The 25,135-nt window shown below is 46.9% G+C and overlaps 1 protein-coding gene across 9 annotated transcripts in view; it reads left to right on the forward strand.

The window, feature by feature from the left end:
* Window positions 1-25,135, forward strand: part of Rgs6 (regulator of G protein signaling 6) — a 519,809-nt gene that overhangs the window by 407,740 nt on the left and 86,934 nt on the right. For all 9 annotated transcript variants that reach the window (XM_029540901.1, XM_029540898.1, XM_029540903.1 and 6 more), the window contains 6 exons: window positions 2,693-2,757; window positions 6,411-6,487; window positions 9,255-9,336; window positions 10,587-10,661; window positions 13,505-13,603; window positions 14,641-14,702. In XM_029540901.1, coding sequence (XP_029396761.1) covers window positions 2,693-2,757; window positions 6,411-6,487; window positions 9,255-9,336; window positions 10,587-10,661; window positions 13,505-13,603; window positions 14,641-14,702 — 460 coding nt within the window. The remainder of the gene's footprint in view (window positions 1-2,692; window positions 2,758-6,410; window positions 6,488-9,254; window positions 9,337-10,586; window positions 10,662-13,504; window positions 13,604-14,640; window positions 14,703-25,135) is intronic.

The raw sequence follows: 25,135 nt of genomic DNA on the forward strand, positions 1-25,135 counted from the left end.
GTATGTGAGTACACTATAGCTTTCTTCAGACATACCAGAAGAGGGCATCAGATCCCATTACAGATGGTTGTGAGCCACCATGTGGTTGCTGGGAATTGATCTCAGGACCTATGGAAGAGCAGTCAGTGCTCTTAACCAGCCGAGCCACCTCTCCAGCCCTAGATCAGCTGTTCTTAACCTGTGGGCCAAGAGCCCTTTGGGAATCTTTTCACTGGGGTCCTGAGACCATCAAAACCATAGATATTTACATTATGATTCAAAAATGGTAGCAAAATTACAGTTATGATGTAGCAGTGAATATTTTATGATTGGGGTCACCACAATGTGAGGAACTGTATTGAAGGGTCACAGCATTAGGAAGGTTGGGAATCACTGCTCTAGATAAATATAAGTTATGCAAAGGAACGTACATGTGGTGGCCTATGAAGTAAGATTAAGGGCAGTAGATCCCAAGGACTTGGTTTTCTTTCTTAAACAAACCATCCAGTTTGAATTTTAAACTGCATTAAGAATTTTGAAACCACATGAATATTGGCCCCTCCTACATTTTTATTGCTTTTTTTTCCAGATGCCTCATCTGTAACAAATTCACCAGCAATTACCTCACTCAACACTCTTGATTCATTAGCTCGTTCTAAGTCATTTAGCAATGTCTTCAGAGACACAACTACTCTTTCCTTTTAGCAGTAATTTCATTGATACAGATAGTCCTCAATGTATGGTATTCCCAATGTAACCTGAAAATATCCCAAGTCAAAATACACGCCCAGCTACCAGACACACTCACTCAGCAACTGGGCACACTTTCCCCTTGTGAGCTTGTGAGCATCATGGCCCAGCCTCCCAAAAGAGTGACACATCCCACATCACATAGCCTAGGAAGGGATCAAAATCTGTCATCCATAACTGTGGCTTCTGGTAGATCCAGTCAGCTTTCCCATGGATGTTAAATAGAAAAATTGTTAAATCAAAATAAAGGTTTGGTGTGTGTGTGTGTGTGTGTGTGTATGTGTGTCTCTGTGTCTGTGTGTCTGTGACTATGTATATCAGTGTGTCTTTGTGTATGTATGAGTGCGTTGTTGTTGTTGAGCAGATTTGGAAACGACCACAGCTGGCCCTGCTCAGCACAGTTTGTAGAATACATAGTTATGGGCATACTGAAAAGATTACAAGCCACAGGGTTCCCAGCAGCTTAAGCTGCCAGGAAAAAAAAAAACAAAAACAAAAAGCAAAACAACAACAACAACAAAAACAAAAAACAGCCAGTTGTTTCAACCAGCAAGGCAAGATATCTTATAGAGAGCACAAGAAAGATGTCAGGCCCCAGGGCAGGCCCAGGCTGTCTGTGATCTGTCCTCATGGTCACTCATAACGGTCATCCCCTGCTTTCCTTGGGTCCTTTCCTTGACACTAAAAAAGGAAGACAACTCTAGAGAGGCAGAGACAGGGAGGAAACTGTGAAAGTCATGTCTGAGAAAGAAGGTTCTTGTCATGTGGGGTGGACAGGCCTAAGTTGTCCTTTTTTTCTTTCTCCTCTGTCCCTGGAAGGACCAGGGACAGGGCTGCTGCTGCTGAGTATGACAGCCTGCATCCCTAAAGAGCCTTCAGCCTAGAGCAGGGGACACTCCCGCTAACAGAAAGGCAGTGAGACTGGATTGTGTAGCTGAGGGTATATGTTTGCTTTCTGGAGCAGCGGGCTAGCTTTTCAGACATCAGTGGGGGCGTGCTGCGAAGACGTTATAGTGTCAAATGCTTGCTGTGTAGTATATGAGGGCTTCCGTTCAAGGCCCTTAACACCTGAAAAGCACACACCTGTAAACCGGTGCTGGGGATGCAGACACGGGAGCACATGCCAGTGATGGTGCCACCGGCAAGCCCCCTGCCCCACTGAGAGGCCATGTTTCAAAACACAAGATGGGCAGCATCTGAGGAAAGACACCAAAGGATGACCCCTGGCCTCTACATGTGGAGCTAAAACGGTGGCCTCAGAATGCTTTCCGGAGGAAGGAGAGGGGGTTGACAAGACAAGCTAGGATTAGAAAGGGCAGAATTTGCAACCCTAGAGGCAGGATGCAGTGCAGGCCATGGCCACACATGTAAAAGGCTACTGTAGGCAGAGGGTGTCCTGTGCATTGTGAAGGGAAGAAGGGGCGATGTCAGAGGCAGTGATGTCTGCTTTGAAAAGCTGTTCCTCTTGGGCATTAGCATGGTCTAGGTGAATATCTTAGTTATGGTTGCCATTGCTGGGATGAAACAGCATGCCCAAAAGCAACCTGGGGAGGAAAGGTGTATATTTCTACATCACTATTCATCATTAAAGGAGGTCAGGATGAGAACTCTAACTGGGCAAGAATCTGGAGGCAGGAGCTGATGCAGAGGCCACACACAAGGAGTGATGCTTACTGGCTTGCTCATCATGCCTTGCTCAGCCTGCTTTCTTATAGCACCCAGGACCACCAGCCCAGGGGTGACACCACCGTGAATCACTAATTAAGAAAGTGTCCCACCAGCTTGCAGACAGCCTGATCTCATGGAGGCCTTTTCTTAACTGAGGCTCTCTCCTCCCCTTCCATCTGTGTCAAGTTGACATAAAAGTAGCCAGCACAGTGGGTGACTGGCGGGGCAGGCCCATGCTGGCTTCATTCCAGTGCACTGCTGGGCTGATGTGGCTATTGCTTCTCTCCTTCCTCAGCCATCTATCTCTGTAAGCGGACGATGCAGAACAAAGCGAGGCTGGAACTGGCCGACTACGAAGCAGTGAGTACGGGGTCTCCCAGGCCTGGTGGAAGGGGCGGCATCCCTGAAGTTTTGTAGACGCCTGCGTTTTCCTTTTCTCCCCTCTGCGTTTCCTTCCAGACAGTCGGAAGGATGTCGCTTCTGTTTCTTGTCACCAGCTTCTCTTGCGTGACAGTCAGATTGCATCTTTATAGAAATAACTCTCAAACTTCAACAGCTAAAAATAAACAGCTCAAGCCAGTCCTGGTGGCACACACCTGGAATCCTAGCACTTAGGAGACTAGGAGACCAGGGTATTGTGAGTTTGGGGGCAACCTGGGCTGTGCCTGCCAGGGCTACGTGATAAGACTCTGTCTCATATGTACATCAAAATAGACAGACAGACAGACAGACAGACAGACAGACAACTGAATATAAAAACAGGCACAGGACTTGTGCAGGTATCTCACCAAAGAGGACAAAAGGTGGCAAACCCATGGGAAGATGCTGGACACCGTTTGTCATGGAGAAGCAGGCTGAATCCAGGGTGAGGTGCCATTATATGGTTTAGAATGGCTAAGATGAAAGATATAAACAACAAGTGACAGTGAGCATGTGGTACACACTCTTTTGTGTTCCTGGGAGAACGGAAAAAAAAATTGTATGTTTTGGCAGTTTCTTTATAGTTATCACACGTAATCAAGTAGAGATATCATAACTTATTTCACACACACACACACACACACACACACGCACACACACACAGACACACATATACATATTACTCTCCATATTAGCTTTGTATGTGTTGCCTCAAGGATGAAAGTAACTCAAAAAACATCTTAATAGATAAATGACTAAACTACCTATGTACATCCACACCGTGGAATAATATTTTGCAGTAAAAGGACTGGTTCCTGTTACACACAACTACTTAGTGGGTATTGAAGACAGCATGCAAAATGGCAGAATCCAATCTTAAGCCATCCGCTCCACTGTCTGACACTCTTGCAAAGACAGCACATATATCACAAGAGGAAACAGATCAACAGCTATGGTTACAGATGGGTAACCACATCTGAGCACAAAGAGATATCCCAGGGGACATGGGAGGTGACTCTGCTATACAACTGTATACATGTGCTGGGAATTCACAATGTTTTATTCTGGAAGGCCAATTGTCAGATTTTCTGTACAATAAGTTTAAGATCAAGATTTTAAATTTCTCCTTTAGATCTCTCTCCTGAGCTTGGTAGTAGAGACAGAATCCAAGAACACAATTCAATCCAGGAGATAAGCCAAGGCACCTGTCCCAAGGGAGATCTCCTTTCTCTGTCCACTTACCTTCATCTATCTTTGTCTGTAAGATGTACTTCCTTGCAAGAATTAGACATCATGCTTACCCATTTGGGTCTAGGTCCACTTGGCAGAGTTTGAAAATGAAAAAACTTAGAGCACGAAGACTCATTGGTCATTGTGAATATATGCTTAAATTCTGGTTGCAGAATCTTTCCGCCATACCACATTTCACGGGCATCACAGAGAACCAGGGAAATCCATTGTGTGTTTATATACCTTCCTTCCCATCTCTCAGGAAGCACTATGCGTGGTACAGGTGTTGCCGAACTGAACCGATCAAAAGGCAACAGCTAGGGGACGAGAGGGACTATTAAAGGTAGTGGAGACACTCAAGAATCAACAGCATCTTCAGAGCCACTTTCCCAAAGCCCCTCTCTGCCTCAGTCCTTCAAAAGAAACACAACAAGGTTCCTCTTCACCAGGCTTTGCCTCCTCTGAGTGGCAGTCCCCAAATCCAGCAAGGCAACTAGACCATGGCTCCCCTCTCCACTACCCAGCGGAAAGTCTAGCCAGTGGCAAGTAGGGCGTCTTTGATTGTTATCACAAACCTGTTGGGGCTTGGGGAGAGTATAGAAGAGTGCCAGGACTCTCTAGGATCTCAGGATCTGGCTATGGTTTGCACATTATATCACATGTGATGTGTCTGTGTGGCCGTCTCCAAACCTGGAACAGTGTGTCTGTGGCTCTCAGCATCCCAGGAGCTGGGACCTACCTGTGTGTCCTAATGTCCCAGTGGTCACATCAGCCTTCTTTATAAAACCAGCTTTTTTTACTTACTACATACACAAGGCAAGCAGCTTTGCCACAACCACGTGACTTCCCTAGGATATGTCATCAAAGTTTGGGAATCTTCTGTTGCTCTCACCCAAGTTTCTGTGCCTTAGAAAATATGTTACAATGTCTGAGGTATTTTATTCAGTTCTCTGTCCTCTTGCCCCGCAGCGGTCTGTTCTGATAATTGCAAAGTATATGGCATAAAAAAATTTTTCCAGGATAAATGACTGCATAAAAATGCTTAGAAAGTAGAAATAAATTTTGTTCCCAAAGCATACGAATTTTATCAAAATTTTCTAGTTACATATGCTCTTTGTAGGAATCAAAAATTCAAATAGCAAAAAAAATTTTTTTTAAATGGGAGAAAATGACCTATGATTCTCCCACTGTTTCTTCTCTATATACATTATATATCTTATGTATACATATATACATCTCTCTACATATACATATACATATATATTTCTAATCACAGACTGTAACATCTAGGGAATCACTTTATATTATTAATAGAACAGATTGCAATTTTAATAGCTGCCTAGTATTCTACAGCACAACAGAGTCTCACAGTCCACCATATTCCCAAGTGATTGACATTTAAATATCACCAACCGGACTTCCTACAAATAGCACAGACATCGAAGCTCTTCTAAAAGTACTTGCACACCAAGCCTTGGTAATAGGTGAGAATTTGTGTGCTCCTTAAGTGGAGCTCCTTTTAAATTAATAATCTACTAATGAGGGTAATCAATTAGTGTTGGCATGAGATCTATGGAAATACATACCATAATACAGGCCCCAGTCTTCCATTAATCAGAATTAGGAGGATCATTAGAGAACCTGTCAAATGCCTGTTTCACTCACCTAAGGCTCCAGTAGGAAAGCATGTAGGCTGAGAGTACAACCTCTCCTCTTTCCCTCTAAGGATGATCCTGGATGAAGGGTCTTTCTCCCCGTCTTCATTCTTTTCCTCTCTCTCTCTCTCTCTCTCTCTCTCTCTCTCTCTCTCTCTCTCTCTCTCCTCTTTTTTCCATTTCTGATTTTTTTTCCTTCCATGAACATCACAAACTGTCACTCTCTTTGGTCCACTTCTAAATCCCTGACCTTAAAAAGTGCTCCTGCAGAGCATTCCAGTCACCTTTCCTGCAGCCTGCCAGCTTCCCAGTGAAAGGATTACCCTGAAGAGTTCCATCCTGGGCTTTGCTTTGGGGTGACCATGACATTCTTGCCCCAACAGCCACCAGGCAAAACTTCCCGTAGCCTTTGTCCCAGGTACCATGAGAATCGTGTTCTGGAAATAAATACCCAGAAAGATGAACCTGGCGAACCAGAGACTTCAGACACAATGCACTTATAAATGAACATGAAGAGTTAAACCTTCATCAGAGCCTGGTGCAAGGTCAAAATGGGTTCGTGCCCAGTAGCTTCAGTATGGGACCCCGCTATTTTGATGGGAGTAAACAAACAAACAAACAAAAAAGATGGCTGCCCTGTAATAAGTATAAGGGTCAATATATTAGCTTATGACTAATACTGCCTTATTGATTTTTATTTCCCACCAGGAAAACTTAGCAAGACTCCAGAGGGCCTTTGCCCGGAAGTGGGAGTTCATCTTTATGCAAGCAGAAGCGCAAGTAAAGTATGTGAACTCCGCAGAGGCTCCTGGGAGAGAAAACTCTCAGGATCTGGAGATGCTGTGAGGGTGTGGGGGCCAAAGTGAGGTTCCAGCTAAATTATTCTCTCCCATTCCCTGGGAGAAACTAAATAAGTAGGAAGGTCCTGATGAGCAGGTTTCATGTCTGGAACCAAGGTCTTGCTGGGACAATTTCATCACACAAGGAGGATCCTTCCAATTGCAGAGCTAAAAGATGTACCCATTTGCCCAAGAGATTCCCATAAGACTTCCAGGAGAAGAGCCTGGAAAATGCCAGGCCAGGTTCATTAGAGGTCTTGATTTCATAGGTTGCCATGTTGAAACTTAGTCACTTTTTTCAACCCTGTGACAGAAGCAACTCAGGGGAAGAAAGGTTCATTCAGGCAAATGGTTTGTGGAGGTTTCAATGTTCCATGGGATAGAGAGGGTGTGTGTGTGTGTGTGTGTGTGTGTGTGTGTGTGTGTGTGTGTGTGTGTGATGCTACTCGCATCACAGAGTATCAGGAAGCCAAGATTGCTAGACCAGAATTGGGCCTGGGCTACCCCTCCGAGAGCCTGCCCCCAGCGACCCTTTACCACTACCCAGATGCCACTTCTTAAGGACTTCACATTCTCCCCAAACAGTTCCCATAGCTAGGACCAGGTTCAAACTCAGAACAGATAGGTTAACTCTCACCGTCTTCCATATAGGAGCAAAGCTTAAAACTAAGGGGAAAATAATGCATAGAATTTAGGCTTCTGGGTTCATTTGCTGAAGCCACGTTGTGAAGCTTGAGGAGCTATGCATTTCCTGGGCAGATGGGGGTGTCTGTGGGACCCCTCTGCCAGGACAGAGCTGACTCCTGTAAACTTACCTCAGAGAACAGATATTCTGAGTTCAGGCTAACCCAGAAGGTCCAGTGTGAGCTTTCTTACATCCTCCCTTCCAATCTACCAAAAGGTTAAATCATTCATCTTCCACGGAGGACACAAGGGGGAAGGAGAAAAAGAGGAGAATGGGCTTTCTCTATATCGTCACTCATGGAAATGGAGAGTCCATGAGGAATGAATATTCCCCCAGCATGAAACATGAGCCATGAGGAATGAATATTCCCCCAGCTCTTAAACAGGGTTGTCACCCAGGTCCATGGAATTCTAGGACATGGAATCGCTATGACCAGGGTCTCCCTCTTCTCACAGTGATGATATCTGGTTAGCCAACTGTGCCAATCAATAGTCAAGTGAGGACGCAGGAAGGGTGGGAAGGAGGCTAATCTGGGAGATGCAGGATCTTTTCTCTGAGGATTCCTTGTAGGTGAACAAGCCCCCTGTGGCTTCAGAGAAGCACTTTCATGCTTTGCGGTTGGACCCACTCAAAGCCAAGGGTCAAGTTTGGGGGTTGTGTGAGTTAAGACAGGTCGCCAATGGCCACCATTGGGAATGAACTGAGATTGTCTGGCCCAGCAGTCTGCGTGCCCTCATCGCTGTCACCCTCTCTCTGTTATCTCTGCCCTCCCCCTACTCATGATGCCAGCCACCTGTTGGTTCTTCCTTCCCAATCCAGTGTTCCCAGATGTCCCCAAGGGAAGGCAGAGACCAGTTTCTAGGTGTTGAGTGGCTGGGAGAGACTACCTGGGAGGTAGAGGTGGGGCGTGGGGAGTGCTGGCAGAAAGGAGGCTCCAGTTTGGATGGACTGAGGTAGAACTGGGTCTACACCGTCACAAGTCCCTGGGAAGCAAAGAGAAGCATGGGCCAGCTCTCCCAGAGTCAAATGGCACCACGTTATAAAGGAGGTGAAAACTGTCACTTCCTACAGATATGGTTTTTCTTCATTAACTTTTCTGATTAACTCCGTGATTGCATAATAATTGTGGGCCATTTAAGTACACAGCAATTACCACAAAAATCACAGGGTGATTATGGGTTTATTTCAGTCCAGTAAACTAAAGGGCTCCCAAGAGAGCTGAGAACCACAAGTCACAGGGCAATTAATCTGAGGTGAATTTTACTTTGATGATGGAGCAATACATGCTTTTTTTTGGAGGGGGGAGACGGGGGGGTGACTCCTGATCAGAACACATGGAATCTGGCTTTGTCATCCATAATTTCCCTTCCACAGTTTTTGCTTTTCCCAACTGAGGCCACTGATATTTGTCTTTAGGGTCTTGTCCCAGGCTAGGGCCACCACACTGTCTTTAGAAATCCAGATAGTTTAAGTGACTCTTTTTTTTTTTTTTTTTTTGGTTTTTTGAGACAGTGTTTTTCTGTATAGCCCTGGCTGTCCTGGAACTCACTCTCTAGACCAGGCTGGCCTCAAACTCAGAAATTCGCCTGCCTCTGCCTCTGCCTCCCAAGTGCTGGGATTAAAGGCGTGCACCACCATGACCTGTCCTTTTAAGACAAGTAACTGGAGCATTTTACAGATGTTTTGCCTGCTGTTTAAACTTCCATGTTTGGGAAGGAGAATTGGCAACCAGGTGGCTGCATCCCTTCCTACCAAGTCACACATGCAGGGACAGAGAATTCAGAGCTGAGTAACCTAGATCTTAACACCTCACATGGGCGACTCTGCTTCTGGTCACTTCCTGTCTGCCCATCATGGTCAGTGCTCACAAACGCTAATCTGCGATCTCTTTCGGAGTGTGGCATTTCCGAGGGGCTGTGTGGGTGGCAACAGTCTTCGGGGCACCTTAGCGCCTAGGAGCGGGAATGCTGAGAGGACAGAAGAGAAAACAGCGCAAACACCTCTCACTTCCTCTCTTTACTCTTCCAGGATTGACCGGAAAAAGGATAAGACAGAAAGAAAAATTCTGGATAGCCAAGAACGGGCCTTCTGGGATGTCCACAGGCCAGTGGTGAGGAAGCTCTGCTTGGTCCCCGAGTCAGACCCGCCTACCTTTTTCTTTTCAGCTTTTAAAAGTTATACGCTGGTGAAAACGTAGGACCAGAAATGGGAAACCACAGGGGTGCGGAGAGTGGAGCTTTGGAGTCTTCGAGGTCTCCATCCCTTCCATTAGCAACGTTCGTTTCCGCCATCATTAAGCCCCAAATCTTACGACATTCTTTCCATGTACTGTTACGTCTTCCAGGAGCCATGTTCTATATAAAGTCTTTGCAAACTCTGGGGTAGTGAAGATTGAAGCATCGCTCCTGCGTGAGCTAGCTTCCTTCTGGAAGCTGCTCACATGCTTTGACCAATATATAGCTTTGTCTCACACGTATTCCTGTGTGAAGACACCACTGTTCATATGATAATGTTGGCACACTGTGGTGAGCCCACAGCTGGCAGAACTCAGTTCAGGCAAGGTCACAGCCATTCTGTTTTCTCCTAAGGCACAGCAGAGCCCCCTTTACCCTTAGGACACTTTACAATTCTCTGCCACCCTGCCTAGAGGCTACTGAAAATGGAAAAGTCACCAAGAGGAACACAAAACTGTAGAAAGCCTGGAACCAGATAAGAGATGTAGAGACCACTGTCCAGCATGCGATAGGAAGGCAGAGCCTTACCCTGTCCAGCCTCCATGGTTCTGTAAGGTGACTCAAAGTGAGTGTTGTTCTGCACGTGGCTGTAAATGGTCATTATGCTCTGAGAACATTGATTTGCACGTTACAAAGAAAATTTAGCAAGTAGATGAATTCACAAATCAGAAGACAATGAAGCTTGACTGTGTCTCTGATTTCACATTATTAAAACAAATCTTGATTGCCCTCAGGAAAAGGAATTGAAAATGAACACACTATTGCAACCTTCCTAAAAACCAATTAAAAGCAACAGCACCACAAAGCCCCTCCCTGTCCACACATGGGATTTTTTTTTTAACAGGTGGTCAGAGATGGGGCATAGTAAAGGCTATGCCCAAAGCACTGCGGCCACTTGAAATATAGGTGTGATGCCAGGAAGGCCTATAGAGCCTTCACGGGGTGCCCTGACTATAAGGTCGGGTTTTATATTTCCAGTGAGAACGCCACAAAGAAGCACTGTGGCAAGATGACAAGATGAAGCATTATCTGCAAAGGGGAGGATTCGGTCTGACAGGGCCACCTGGATTCGATGGGAAACATAATTTTCACTCAGTAATTTACACTATTTTTTTTTTCTTCTCAGCCAGGCTGTGTGAACACAACAGAAATGGATATCAGAAAATGTCGGCGTTTGAAGAATCCACAAAAGGTTAAAAAGGTTCGCTAGTTGACTTGAATTACAACTTCCTGGTGGGGAATTGCCCTCTGTTCCTGGTGGGTGTTCACAGTGATTTTTTTTTCTGCTTGTAATTCTGCCTCACGTTGTCTTTTAAAATAATTTTATTCATAAATTCTAGAAATATTCGTTGAGTGGCAGCTGGTATGTTCTAGGCATTGTGCAAATTGCTGAGGTTCAGTTGCAGGTTTGGGAGGATCTTATAGTTTTGAAGGGAATGAAACCAGACCACAGACATCGGTCCACTGTGCTGCGTTAGGGAAAATAGGCAAGTTCAGGAACCCGGGAGGTGTAGCTGACACAGAGTGGGTTATCCCAGGGGCTTTATGAAAGCAGGATCCTCTGAGATAAAGAGTAAATAGAAGGTGCCTCTGGGGAGGGCGCAGTGAAGAAAAGAAACCACTGGGGAAACCACAGACAAGCCTGCAGGTGGAGAGAGCCTGCAGTGCAGAGAGCCTGCAGTGCAGAGAGCCTGCAGGTGCAGAGAGCCTGCAGGTGCAGAGAGCCTGCAGTGCAGAGAGCCTGCAGTGCAGAGAGCCTGCAGGTGGAGAGAGCCTGCAGGTGCAGAGAGCCTGCAGGTGCAGAGAGCCTGCAGTGCAGAGAGCCTGCTGTGCAGAGAGCCTGCAGTGCAGAGAGCCTGCAGTGCAGAGAGCCTGCAGTGCAGAGAGCCTGCAGTGCAGAGAACCTGCAGTGCAGAGAGCCTGCAGTGCAGAGAGCCTGCTGTGCAGAGAGCCTGCTGTGCAGAGAGCCTGCAGTGCAGAGAGCCTGCTGTGCAGAGAGCCTGCAGTGCAGAGAGCCTGCTGTGCAGAGAGCCTGCTGTGCAGAGAGCCTGCAGTGCAGAGAGCCTGCTGTGCAGAGAACCTGCAGTGCAGAGAGCCTGCAGGTGCAGAGAGCCTGCAGTGCAGAGAGCCTGNGCAGAGAGCCTGCAGTGCAGAGAGCCTGCTGTGCAGAGAACCTGCAGTGCAGAGAGCCTGCAGGTGCAGAGAGCCTGCAGTGCAGAGAGCCTGCTATGCAGAGAGCCTGCAGTGCAGAGAGCCTGCGGTGCAGAGAGCCTGCGGTGCAGAGAGCCTGCAGTGCAGAGAGCCTGCAGTGCAGAGAGCCTGCAGTGCAGAGAGCCTGCAGTGCAGAGAGCCTGCAGTGCAGAGAGCCTGGTACTTAGAAGCAAATGGGAGTGTTTAAAGTAGAGCTGCATTGTCAAACCCATGTCACCATCTTGCCCTACTTTGAATGACCCCAGGCTCCCTTGTATTTCACTGGACTAAAACGGGCAGTGGCCACAGCATCCCCGTGGATACTCAGGCTACCTCCATCCATACGTTCACCCTCTCCAAAGACCATGCTACAGAAGAGTGTGGCTGTGCTCTCTAACGCTAATTTCAGAAGGTTAGCGGTACATCCTCAACGGTTGCCAACGCACATGATGACCAAGTACAGACTCAGAGCACTTCGGATCAGAAGTGTTGCAGTGCTTGGGATGCCTGTAGATACCTCTCAAGCTATCTTAGGGGAAGGACCCAAGTCTGAGTACAAAGCGTACTTGCTTCTCAGCCACCTTATGCATATAGTCCAAAAGTAATGTTATGTGGCATTTTCAGTGGGCCTATGCTTTAACCAGAACCTATTCTATGAGATGAGGTGTAGAATTTTTCTCTTGTGGGATTTGGGATTTGAGAAGATTTCAGATATTTAGACAAGGATTAGCGGTGTGCTGTATGTACATGTGCGTGTGTGTGTGTGTGTGTGTGTGTGTGTGTATGTGAATGTCTCTGTGTGTGAATGTGTATGTATCAGAGAGAGAGACAGAGACAAACAAAGAGAGAGAGAGATAAAGACAGATGGAAGGGGGAGAGGGAGAGGAAGAGAGAGAGACAGATGGAAGGGGGAGAGGGAGAGGGGGAAAGGAAGGGGGGAAGGAGAAAGGAAAGGGAAGAGAGAGGGGGAGGGAGAGGGAGAGGGGGAGGGAGAGGGAGAGGGAGAGGGAGAGGGAGAGGGAGAGATTGAAACCCCAGGTATGCACTTCTTTATGTTATGTTATTTGATCATTGGGTAAATAACAATACTATATTTCAAACCTAGTCTTGATGTCCTTATTTAGTCTTTAATAGTCCTAATTCTAAGATCCCAGAGTTTTATGCAGCTCCATGTATCACATCCGAGCCTTCATAATTGTGTAGAGTTCAGCTATGCATGACATGTCCTTCAGGACTGTTTCTTTCCCTCTTTGTAACACCACAAACTACTTGAGAAGCAGCCATGGCTGTAGACTTGTGTGGAAACTGAGGCCAGAAAACTACTTAATTTAGAAGGAGCATGAGACAGGAAGCCTTCCATCTCGACCCTGTACCAGGGGTGCATGTCATCTGCTGGCCAGCAGGAGACCCATGGGAAACTTTTGAACGTACCTTCCAGCTGTTGTTCTTAAGCTCAGTGCTGACCCCAAATCACCTGGGGTGTTTGCTTAAAGTGCAGACTCCCAAACCCACTAATGAGACTTGGGATTCAGTCAGTCTGGGGTAGGACTCAGCAATGTACCTCTTGACTAAAGACCCCCAATGGATTCTTCAAAGTCAGTTGGCCTCTGGATTGTATTTAGAGAAACAGTACTACACATGGAAACCATTTTAGCTCAAGGAAATGAAGGATTTCCTCGCTGTTGTAACCCAAAGAGGATGTGGTCCCTTCAGACGTCTACCATGGGAGAAATTCAGAGTCAAGTCATTTGGCTGGATGCCAGAGAGATATTAAAAGAAAGAGATGAAGGGTTGGCTCCCGAGGTACCTGCAGCACTGAGGGTATGTGATTCATATTTTTGCTTCGTCTTCTAGTCAGTATATGGTGTGACAGACGAGACCCAGTCACAGAGTCCAGTGCACATACCAAGCCAGCCAATCAGGAAAACTACAAAAGATGACATCCGAAAACAGGTGAGTGAATCCTCGCAGTGTGATCCATGGGCGGCAGAATCCAGCTGCTGGAGGACTTCAACCTGTGTGTGCCACGGGTGACACTGTTAGAAAGAGTGAGAGAAACTCTCCACCGTGGATCCCTAGCAGATATTGGAAGGGGTGTGACAGAGCTATCTTAGTTGCGAGCTGGCTTTTGAGGTCAGGGTTCCCCAGTGCCTGCTGTGAGACATAGGGAGGGAAAGGTAGACATCCCATCCTGGAGGAGTTAACATTATAATGAACTCCCAGAATGCACCAGTCCAGGACCACTCTCTCTCTATACCTCTATATTGCTAAGACTCCAAGGGAGGACATTAGAATAAAGAGAGCGCCATCCCCAAGTCGCTGCAGCATCATTTTCAACTCAGAACTCACATATTAGTTTGTGTCTTGATGAAGAAGCCGGATTAACAGAGAGTGGCTAAGGACGTCACTCCCTTCTGATGTCTGCTCTTTATTATGCCTTGCTGGCTTCTGATGGGCTGGGCAAAGGAGTCACTTTAGATGCCTTTTTCTGACAAGCTTATGGCTAGGTGGGAAGAAAGAAACAGACAGGTGCAAAATAGCTACTGGTTGACTCTAGTTAAACACAGCCAGTACATGATTGTGATATAAACGTGGAAACTGGGCAGAGGCACCGTTACTGGGGTCTAGTCCAAAATATACTCTTGTCGTATGCATATTGTCTGTCTATTCTGTTGCCTATGTTTTTGACTATGTGCTATCTTTTGATTGAGTAATTTTGGGAGAAGGTGAAAAATTGAATGATACTTATGAACAGGTGAAACTGGGACGCTAACCTGCTTTAGAATCCAAAGTGGGGCAGGGATCCCCAAAAGGGCACATCGGTTGCTGGAGCGTGAGCTACAAGGTGAGAGCGCTGTCCACGGAGCGGTTTAGACCTCCACGGAGCGGTTTAGACCTTGGTGTGTGACCTGCAGGACCTGGGTTCACGGAACGAAGGAGAATCAAGCTCTACTTTGGCCTCAGCACCTGTTTTCTCTCTTTCCCCCCAGATAACGTTTTTGAACGCACAGATTGACAGACATTGTCTGAAAATGTCCAAAGTGGCTGAAAGGTAGGCTCCTCCCTCCTCCCTCCCGATGTTATTACCATGTGCATATCTTATAAAGGAGAAACGTTACAGGGTTAACAAGGGCATTCAGAGCTTCAGGAGATGGCCCACACTCACGCCTTCAGTCTGACGTATATAATCCCCAGGCCCTGCATGAGTGTAGTTAACAGGCCTTCCCTGACATGCTCTCTTCCTTAAGCTTCCACCATGGAACCTGGTCAATCAGGGAAGAACACCTTCCACAAATTCTATCATTCACCTTTGCTCTCAGTCCTTCGGTATCACTCCCCTTTCAGCTATAAAACGCTCAGATGTATTTTATGGGGGGAGGAAGTTGTGTGTGCCCTTTGAAGCAGCCGCATGCACAGGAGGGGACTAGAACCTTGAGAGGTGTCCCCCCTCCACATACCCACACCCGCTGAACTGCATTGCACCGACTGTAAAGCAAACACTGAGACCCCGCAGCCTGGCCTCCCCAGCAGCTCCTGGGCTATAACCTGCACGGCTAGCTGGTTCCACCCTGTTACCTCACGGGAGACTCAATTTTATCAACCAAATGGTCCGTGTTTTTTTTAAACCTTTCAGTAGAGACAACCTGGGGATTCTGTGTGGAATAAGTCTAATCGGGCAGCCAGAACTTAATACTTATTCATCTCTATGCTGCTGTAAAAGCAGCGTCCAATTTCTGAAGGAATCCAGGGTGTGAGTCAGGCTATTTGCTGTATAGCAGGGAAACTGAGTCCTTTAAGTTTAGAGCACGCGGGGTACTAGCTGTGTGACCCACCTGTAAGGCTTTCTCTGCTGACCCCTTGGCTAAGCCACATCTTCTCTCTGGACAAATGGGAACTTAGAAAACCTCAACCTCAAATCCAGAGCCTGCGTTGGTGCTCTGCTCAAGACCCCGGGGCTTAGGGCATTTTTTATGTTTCATGTTTATTTGTATGTATGCCCTGTATGTGTATCTATGCGTACTCCATCTCGTATGTTTGTTGTTATTGTTCTGGTACTGGGAATTGAACCTCACAAACCGTGGGTGAGTGAGGCACTACTACTACTAACCTGTGTTCCCAAGGCCTCCATTTCCTTTTTATTTTGAGAAGGGGATCTCACTAAGTTACCTGGGATTTCCCTCTGAAGTTCAGGCAAGCCTTGAACTTGGAATCCTCTGAGGAACTGGAATTACCTCTAGGTCCAGTCATAAGGATTTAATTCTTTTAAATTATATGTGTGTGTGTGTGTATATATATATATATATATATATATATATATATATATATATATACATACATACATATATATGCACATATACTCATATATATATGTATATGTGTATATTTGTATATGGAAATATGCACAGGAGTGCAACTGCCCACAGATGCTAGACGAGAGCATTGGATCCCCTGGAGCTGGAATTACAAGTGGTTGTTAGCTGCCCAGTGTGGGTACAAGAAACCTAGCTGGGGTTCTCTGCAAAAAGCAGTATGTATTCCTCTTAAGAACTGTGGCATCTTGCACTTTTAATAGTAAACTTAGTTATTGACATTCTGGGCCAGATGATGGCTTGTTGCACTTCTACGGTACTATCCTATGCCTAAGAATGTTATACAGCACTCCTTACCTCTATCCACTAGAGGCCAGTAGTGTCATCTCACCATTGTGACAACCAGCAATGTCTCAGAGCATTACTAAGTGTGGAAAGGGACAGCAGCAGCAAAGTTGCCCCCGTTAAGAATTATACTGTTCCTGCGTTCCACCACGCAAATGCCTCTCACAGTGCCAGTGGCTGAAGCTCCCATCACACAGAGAGCAGTTATTCTAAAGTCCCAGGTATTAACAGCTGCAGGCTAGGCTACAAGAGGCTTCTCATCCTCCATGTCAAAATGTGGGACTCCTGGCCAGCACACCAGCCTATGAACGTGCCTTTCCGTTCCAAACTGAGGACACCTTTGCCTCCCACCCACAAAGAGCCAAGAGCAAAGCTCCCGAAGTTGCCTCAACGTTCCTATGCCGTGGCTGTGAGAGCATCAAGCCTCTGTTTGGGAGGCAAGATACAGAAATGGCTGACCTGGCAGGCTGCAATATCTGTATGCATGGTCATATCTGGCTTGGAAGGGCTCTTAGGAGAGAATGTACACAGAGCATCTTTCATTAGGTTCCCATGTCCGGGGTCAATGTTCCAAGACCAGGATGGAGAGCTAAGCAATGGGAATTCCTAAACCCAAGCCCTAGGCATAGACCCAGGGGCTCCAGGGGCGACTCAAGCAAGCTGTTCTTTGAGCTTCAAGTGGATGAATCTGGTGTCTAAGGCTCTGGGAATGCTATTGCAGCTACACAGCCTGGGAACTCACTTTAGAGGGGATCTCTGAGTTTCAGCTTTATCTTATCTTTGGGGTAACTGGAGAAGCCTAAACCAGTTATTGTGAGATACCAGTCAGAATGTGGTAGGTGATATGTCCCAGGAGGGCCCGTAGCAAAGGCAGGGAGTCTGGCAGGTCCCATTGTTTGTTTGTTTATGGGCTGTCTGGGAGGAGCCCCAGCTGGTACATCTAATTACACTGGAGAGGTGCTCACACAAGGGCTTATTCCAACCGCAAGTCCCTAGCCAGAAACTTCCAGGAGTCCAACCCCGGCAGAGACTGGATTTTATTCCCGGCAGCAATAGCTGACAACTCTTCAATTCGACGTGAGGGTTTTCATTAGAGCCACAAGCAAACTCCCAGAGAGCAGCGGGGGAGAGCAGCCGGGTGTTTGCTGGAGATAAAGCGGCCCAGGCCTAGCCTGTCAGCTGCTGTGCTCAGCCAGGAGGGGCCGGGGTGGTGGCACTGGCAGCTGGCCAGAGGCGAAAACTGAGCTCTCCTGGGTGAGCCACACAGTCCCATGCCTGGGATCTGGTTTCCCTGGGCCTGCTCCAGGTGATAAGTGTTAATTAGAATTGTGTCCCCCTGGGGAAAGGTCCCTGCCTTTTTTTTTTTTTTCCACTTAGTTGCCTAAGAACCCAAGAGGTGAGAAGCCGTTGCTGGTGATACTGGAGGCCAGTTCTGCAAAAGCAAGAACTGGGCAGGATTAAAACCTGCAACCGACAGTAGAGGGACAGAGCAGTCAGCGGGTGTGTCTAGGGACCCGCTAGGGAGGTTTGAATCCTGCCTCCTCTGCCATTTCCTGTGTTCTTGATGAAGCAAGTTGCTCCGTCTCTCTTTCTCTGCTTTTCTTCTTGAGATGAGGAGATAGTGTTGCTGCTTAGCCCACAGGGTTAAGGAGTGAGTCCCAGCCCAAGCTTGAGGCCTGGCTCCAGTCCTTGGCACTCAGGTCCCTTCCCTGCAAGCAGGAAGGACTAGTAATTTTCCAAAGTGGTGATTAACAGCCCTTCTGACAGGAGCAAACCTCGGGTATATGAGATGGGAGGAGGAGGGACACCGGCCTTGAAGATGACAATTCTGTGTTAATGCAAGTCTTCCCAGGCACCTTCTCTCCCTCCTCTCTCTGACTCCTATTCCGACAGCCCTGCAGACTGCCCAAGGCCGGCACGGAAGCTCTTGGTCTATGCAGTTCCCCTTTTCCTATCTTGTAGACACACCAGCCCCTCTCCTCTTCCAGGAGGGAGGTGTTCCGTATGGAGGGACTGGCTCTTTAGATCTCCTCTGTTCATTACAGTTTCAAATGTTCTGTGCATTGTCCCTAACAGTGTTTAAATGCCCCTGACATGTCAGCATCTGTGTGCTTCCAGGGCTTATTCTTGTACTTCCTAAATGTCTAACCCTGTTCTTGACACCAAAATAACAATCACTATATACACAAATCAACTTTCCAGATACATACCGCTCACTACTCTGCTTTTTGATCTTAACTATTTTAAGTGAAGATCTCTTCCTTAAATGTGGCTCACAAACTTGCCTTCCTAAAGAAAGAACATTGCCTTCCAGCTCATTTTCTGGATAACTTGAGCCAGTGTACTTATAGTTTGCTTTTAAACTCCTTTAAATTAAGTCCCTGATCTTTGGAGACAGCACACACAGCTTCCTACACAAAATGGCCCTAGAGTACTGTGTTCTCTGAGTGTCTGGTTCAAATTCTTACATCTTGGTTTTCTTTCTTCCTTTCTTTTCTTTTCTTTCTTCCTTTCTTTCTTTTTTTGTTTTTGTTTTTGTTTTGTTTTGTTTTTTTCATTTTTTGGTTTTTGTTTGTTTGGTTGGTTGGTTGGTTGGTTGTTTGGTTGGGTTGGGGACTTTGGGTTTTTTGAGACAGGGTTTCTCTGTGTAGCCCTGGCTGTCCTCGAACTCACTCTGTAGACCAGGCTGGCCTCAAACTCAGAGATTCACCAGCCTCTCCCTGCCCCCGCCCTCCCCTGTGAGTGCTGGGATCAAGAGCATGCACCACAGGTAATATCCACTCTCCAGCCATGCACCCCCTCTTCCCAGGCTGTAACAGACAAGGTTTATCAGTCAGCTGGGACGTACAAAGAACCTTCATATTGTAACATTACAATAGCTGCCTTCCTCTGCCCACAGCAGATCCATTCTCCGCCAGGGATGGCCAAATACTACCAAATGCTACATACACTATTTTCTCCTGTGCCTATAACCCCTGAATATCAATAATAACTCATAATAAAATAGAACAATAGCAATGTATAACAGCGATGTAAATGCAACCTCGTTTGGAATTCTCGAGGACTCATGTAAAGGAACAGGTAAAAGATGTGCTTTGTGGCTTTTCTTTGGTGACTCTGGATTACATGCACTAATGCTCAGGGCAACTTGAGGCAGCCTTCGGTAAAACAAGGGTTAGTTAAACACCAGTACCACTACAATCCACAACAGTGGATCCAATAATACACATGGAAATTAAGTGACTAATAGGAGGTAGGATATACAGCATAGAAACGCTGGGCAAAACTCATGTCTTGGGTGGAGATTTTATCACACTGCTCGGGCCAGTGCGTGACTTTAAAACCCATGAATTATTTGTTCCTGGAATTTTCCATTTAATAATTCCAGACTATGGCTTATCATGGGTAACTGGAGTTGCTGGAGCAACAGAATGTAGGAGAGGTCATTACTCTATGTGCGTTCGCTCTTTCTCGAGTATCTATTCGCCAACTGGTTGCACGGGCTAAGCTGCACATTTGCTCGCAGCTGTAGCCTGGGTAGGAAGCTCTGCTGATCCTGGCTGGCTGTCTCATGTATGTGGCTTCTGATCATGTAGGACGGCTTCAACAAGGGCAGTTGTACTCTTTTACATGAACTCATCCTGGAGCAGGCTAGTTTGATATCACTCGCGCAGAAACAACAGGAGAACAAGGACAAAGCAAATGCCTGCAAAACCCAGGTCACAAACCCCAATGAGATTAAAAGGCCTGAGCACTACAGCCCGTTTTTAAAATCAGTCTGCCACAGCAGACAGTGAAGTCACAATGACCCTGAGCCTAAAGCAGTGGTTCTCAACCTGTGGGTCGTGACCCCCACAGGGGCCACATATCAGATATCCTGTACATCAGATACTTACGTTATGGTTCATAACAGTAAAAACAAATTACACTTATAAAGTATCAATGAAATAATTTATGGTTGGGGGTCACCACTGTATTAAAGATTCGCAGCATTAGGAGATTGAGAACCACTGTCCTAAAGGCGGTGTAAAATCGCTTTCCCTCAAGCCATCTTTTTCTTTCCTTTGTTTTTTGTTTTTGTTTGTTTGTTTGTTTTGTTTTGTTTTTTTCTGGCCATGTTTTTCTTAATGACAATAAACTTTGAGGCATGGAGTGTGTTTCACCTAGAGACTCTGAAGAGACCTTTGTGCTAGTCGCCTGCCTGTTAACTGTGACCCAATACCAAAAAGAATCAACTTAGAAGAAGATTATATTTGAGCTCATAGCTCAGAAGTTTTGATCCATGCTCATTTAACCCCATCTCTCTGGGCCTGTGCCAAGGTAGAGACGGTCAAGTGGTAAGGGCACAGTGGAATAAAGCTGGTATCTGTAAATGGGAGGGAGAAGAGAGAGGGGGTACAGGAGGGAAGGAGAGGAGAGGAGAAGACAGGAGGAGAGGATGGGAAAGGAGAGGTCATGTCTTCTTCCTCTTTGCAGGAGTCCCAGGCTTATCTATTTTAATCCACCCACTGGAGCCTCCCATGGCTAGCAGCAGCATTATAAAGCTTTATACAGAACTCTATACATCTCAGCCTTCCAGTTGCCTGGCATCTCTGATCTCCCCCCAGCCCAGAGAGTTCTTCCCAAGCCTAGCGAGGCTATCGGACACCACAGTACCCGAGGTACCTCCTCAGGTCCCAGCACTGCATCTGTACACAGGAAGATCAAGTTGTCTCATTTTTATGCCCGCTGCTGCACTTGGCCCACCTTTACTCCATTCCTGGGAGTTCTTAGTGTGTCACAGCTGACTGCTGAATTGATTTTTTTTTTTTTTAACATCATCTTGCTTGCCCATCTCTGAGATTGCTGCTGCTCCCTAAAATTGGATGCTGGTTCCTCCTCTGCCTCCTGACCCTCGGTGATCATGAAATGTAATTAATGAAATGCGATAAGACAGCAAGGAACCGGATACCCCAAGGCTCTATTAGAAATCTGCTAGGGTGATAGAAGTCTGTGAACTTAATGTCTGGTGATAAATTCAGGGGAGGGCGTGAAGGAGGCCAATACAACTCCGGTTTCATGGGGTTTGAGAAACTGTGGGATCCCTTCACTTCCCAGTCCATCTTAATCAGTAGAAAAGGAATGGCAAGAAGTCACCATATAGCCAAGGTCATCGATCCTATCCAGACCAAAATCTGGACTCTGTAGCCTGTGGAGTAAAGAGGCAGGTGACACTCCAGATACACACTCTCCTCTCAGAGAGCTACGTTCACCTTCACTCCGCCCAGGTTTTCCTCCTGAGTTCTGCGTCTCTGGGTAGCCTGCAGTAAGGGTGTTCTGTCCCCCCACCCACCTTCTCTGCCTTCCTCCTTCCCCTCCTGTAGAGGGGCTCTGCATCCCCTCCCCTCTCCCTTCAGGTCCTTCCTGTCCCACTTGTCTTCTAAACATCACTGTTTAGAAACTGCCCACACCCAAAAAAGGGGGGAGCAAGCATGACCCCTCTACACCCCCTTGCACTGTGGGGTCCCCTGCTCTCTCAGAGGTTCTGACTTTATGAATGCCTTACCACATTCTAGTGTATACCTGAAGTGGGGACAAAAAGACACCTGGGCACAGCGTTTCAGATTCCACTCCTGGCTTTAATGCTGTCGACAGCTTCCGGCCATACCTCACAGCACCTTTTTCTGTGGCAGTTACCAGTGTCTGTGCCTTTTCAACATCTCTGCCAAAATCACATGTGTGCTGGGTTAGGGACTAGTCTAGAGACGCTCTGCTATGTAGTGTTTCACTGTGGTAGACAGCACCTGCTCTTTCTCTGGACTACATACTAAATTTTTGTGTGTCATATCCCATAATTCAGGAGGAAATTGTGAATCTTCCTGTTAAGGAAGAGAGGATGGAATCTAAAACTTGCCCCCAAGCCTTCTCAGGTGGGTAGACTAGGCATTTTTCTGAAGTCTCTTTCTTACATTATGTCCTTCCTCTCCAAATATGTCAAGGTGGCCCCTAATTACAACCTCAATCAATAACTTCTTCATCCTCTTGAAAGGTGAGTATAATTAGAAACTGACTTTGCAGGGACAGCCATGATGAAGCTCAGTTGGTAGAGTGCTTGCCTAGCATAGATGAAGCTCTGGGTTCAATCTCCAGCATCCCATAGACCAGGTATCATCTCATAGACCAGGTTACGTACCTGTAACCATGGCACCCAGGAGATAGAGGCAGGAAGCTCAGAGGTTCATGGCCATCCTCAGCTACATACCAAGTTCAAGATCAGCCTGTGATTCATGGGACATTCTCTTGACAAACAAACAAACAACAACAACAACAAAAAAGGCAAGGTGTCTTTGCTGCCATCTCTGTGCTAGCATCATTCTGCGATGATGCGGTGGGGCCTGATGGCTTCAGCAGGTGGTGGATGCTGCACTAAAGGACACACTGGCCACAGAGGGTCCACCCTGGCAGCACTCATTCGGGAAGATGAGGCAGATATACAGACAAATCAGCTATATCCACGTCTACACCAACGAGACCGCTGTAAGTCTCTAGCAAGGGCAGGCAGCATCTCTGCCAGAACCTGGTAGGTTAATCTCCTCTAATGATGTGAGAATTTGCCATTTGGAAATAAGAAAACAAGTCACTCATTAGGAGTCAGGGGTGAGGGGCCGAGAGTTTCTAAAGCGCTAAATGACAGGTGTTGTTCCTAATGGACTTCTGCTGGATTTCTTATATTCACTTTCTATTTCCCAACTCCTCTGATTCTGCTTTTGTGCCCGTCACATCTGCACACCTATGGGTGATCACTGCTTGTGTGCAGCTGCACCAGGCAACTTACATAGCCCTTTATATCCCTCTGGGTGTATTTCTCTTTGCTTCTGATGCCATTCCCCAAGCCTCCCTGTGGTCATCAGTATTGACTTTAGACACAAATAGCTGCGGCTGCCTCCTTCATTGCCTGCCTGGCATTTCCTTTGTCTTGGGCCTCCTAGGCAGAGTCCATTTATCTTATGATCTGCACACCACCAGGAAGCACATGCTCTGGGACAATGACAGCCAACCCAGTCAATGCTGAACATGGCTGTTTTCTTGAACTTGGTCTTCATACGCCCATTACCTTTATCCCCATCCCAAGGATATTTGTTAGGTTTCAAAGCAAAGCAACATCCATGTATACTCAGGCTCAGCCAAAAGGAGAATATACTGGATCTCAGAATGCCAAGAGGTGTTTCAGAGTTGGGCATGGGACTGGCAGCCATGCTCAGGAAGGGCCAGAACCTTTAGCATCTCAGAGTTCTCAGACACTAACTGGCCCTGTCTCCTTTCTGTGAAGCCTCTGGATCTCTTATTAGAGACATGTGCTAGAAGATGCTCCATTCTCTGCAGTTTCAGAGAAAGCACACTGGCCCCACCCAGGGTAGGTAGGTGGCCCTGGATAAATCAGCAGTGACCAGGAGCAGAGCTTGTCAACACCATGATGGCAATGCTTGGTAACCCTGTGTGTATGTCAGGGTGCACTCCTCAGCCGAGCAGAGCCCAGCAGAATGTAAGACACCCGTGTTTGCCTGCTTGCCCATTTTGGAGACCTTTTCACCAACTAGGTTCCCTATCATCTTCCCATACGTTTCTAAGAGACCCAATCCAAGGCTCAACTAGGCTCAGTTTATTCATTGTCCTCCTGGCCTCTGCCTCTGCCTCACTTCAAACCACTTTTTACAACTAGAAACATGGCATTGGGTCATCTAGAAGCAAATCCTAAGCCTTTCAATCTCTCCATTATGATTGTATCCCATATAGATGGTCAACCCCGTGTTTTCTTCCTGTATCCTCACCTGGGAAACTCTAGCCCCCAAGAATAAGCTCCGCCCATCCTACCCCCAAGCACAGATGGAAGGAAAGAGGGCAAGAAGACAGACCCAGACCTCGAGGCTGATAAGGTGGAGGGCAAGAGAGGCAGACAACCCTCCCTGTCTCCCTGGAATGAGAAATTTTCTCATCTCCTCTTTGTTCTCCATTACCCCAGTTGTAGAAGGAGCCCTGTCTCACTCTCTCTGGGAATACCAGCACTCTCAAAAAGCAGCAGAGCAACGGAGGCAACCGACTGTGATATTTGCAGAGCCACCGATATGAGCGTTCAAGAAAATGCACATCACTCCGGAGAGCACCATGCTAAGCAAAATAAGTCAGATTCTGAAAGATGGGGATCAGGTTTTCTCTCCCTCGTGGATCCTAGATTGTGTGTGTGTGTGTGTGTGTGTGTGTGTGTGTGTGTGTGTGTGTGTATCATATGTGTGTGTTGTGTATGCATATGTATCTATATGCATAAATATGTATATATATCATAGTAGATAGTATAATCTGAGGAATTAATAGGAGGGAGAAACAACAGGGAAAGGAGAAAGATGAGTATGGTCAAAATACATAATGTGACTGGATGAAGATTTTTCCATGAAACCCATCATGATGTGCAATGACTCTGTCCTAGTTAGGATTTCTAGTGCTGTGATGAAGCACCATGACTAAAAGTAACTTGGGAAGGGATGGGTTTATTTTACTCACAGTTCCATCAATCCATAGTACACCAACCACCAAAGGAAGTCAGGACAGGAACTCAGACAGGGCAGGGACCTGGAGGCAGGAGCTCAGACAGGGCAGGGACCTGGAGGCAGGAGCTCAGACAGGGCAGGGACCTGGAGCAGGAGCTCAGACAGGGCAGGGACCTGGAGCAGGAACTCAGACAGGGCAGGGACCTGGAGGCAGGAGCTCAGTCAGGGCAGGGACCTGGAGGCAGGAGCTCAGACAGGGCAGGGACCTGGAACAGGAGCTCAGACAGGGCAGGGACCTGGAGACAGGA

The sequence above is a fragment of the Mus pahari genome, chromosome 7 (genome assembly GCF_900095145.1).
Source record: "Mus pahari chromosome 7, PAHARI_EIJ_v1.1, whole genome shotgun sequence".
In the NCBI taxonomy this organism is placed as follows: domain Eukaryota; kingdom Metazoa; phylum Chordata; class Mammalia; order Rodentia; family Muridae; genus Mus; species Mus pahari.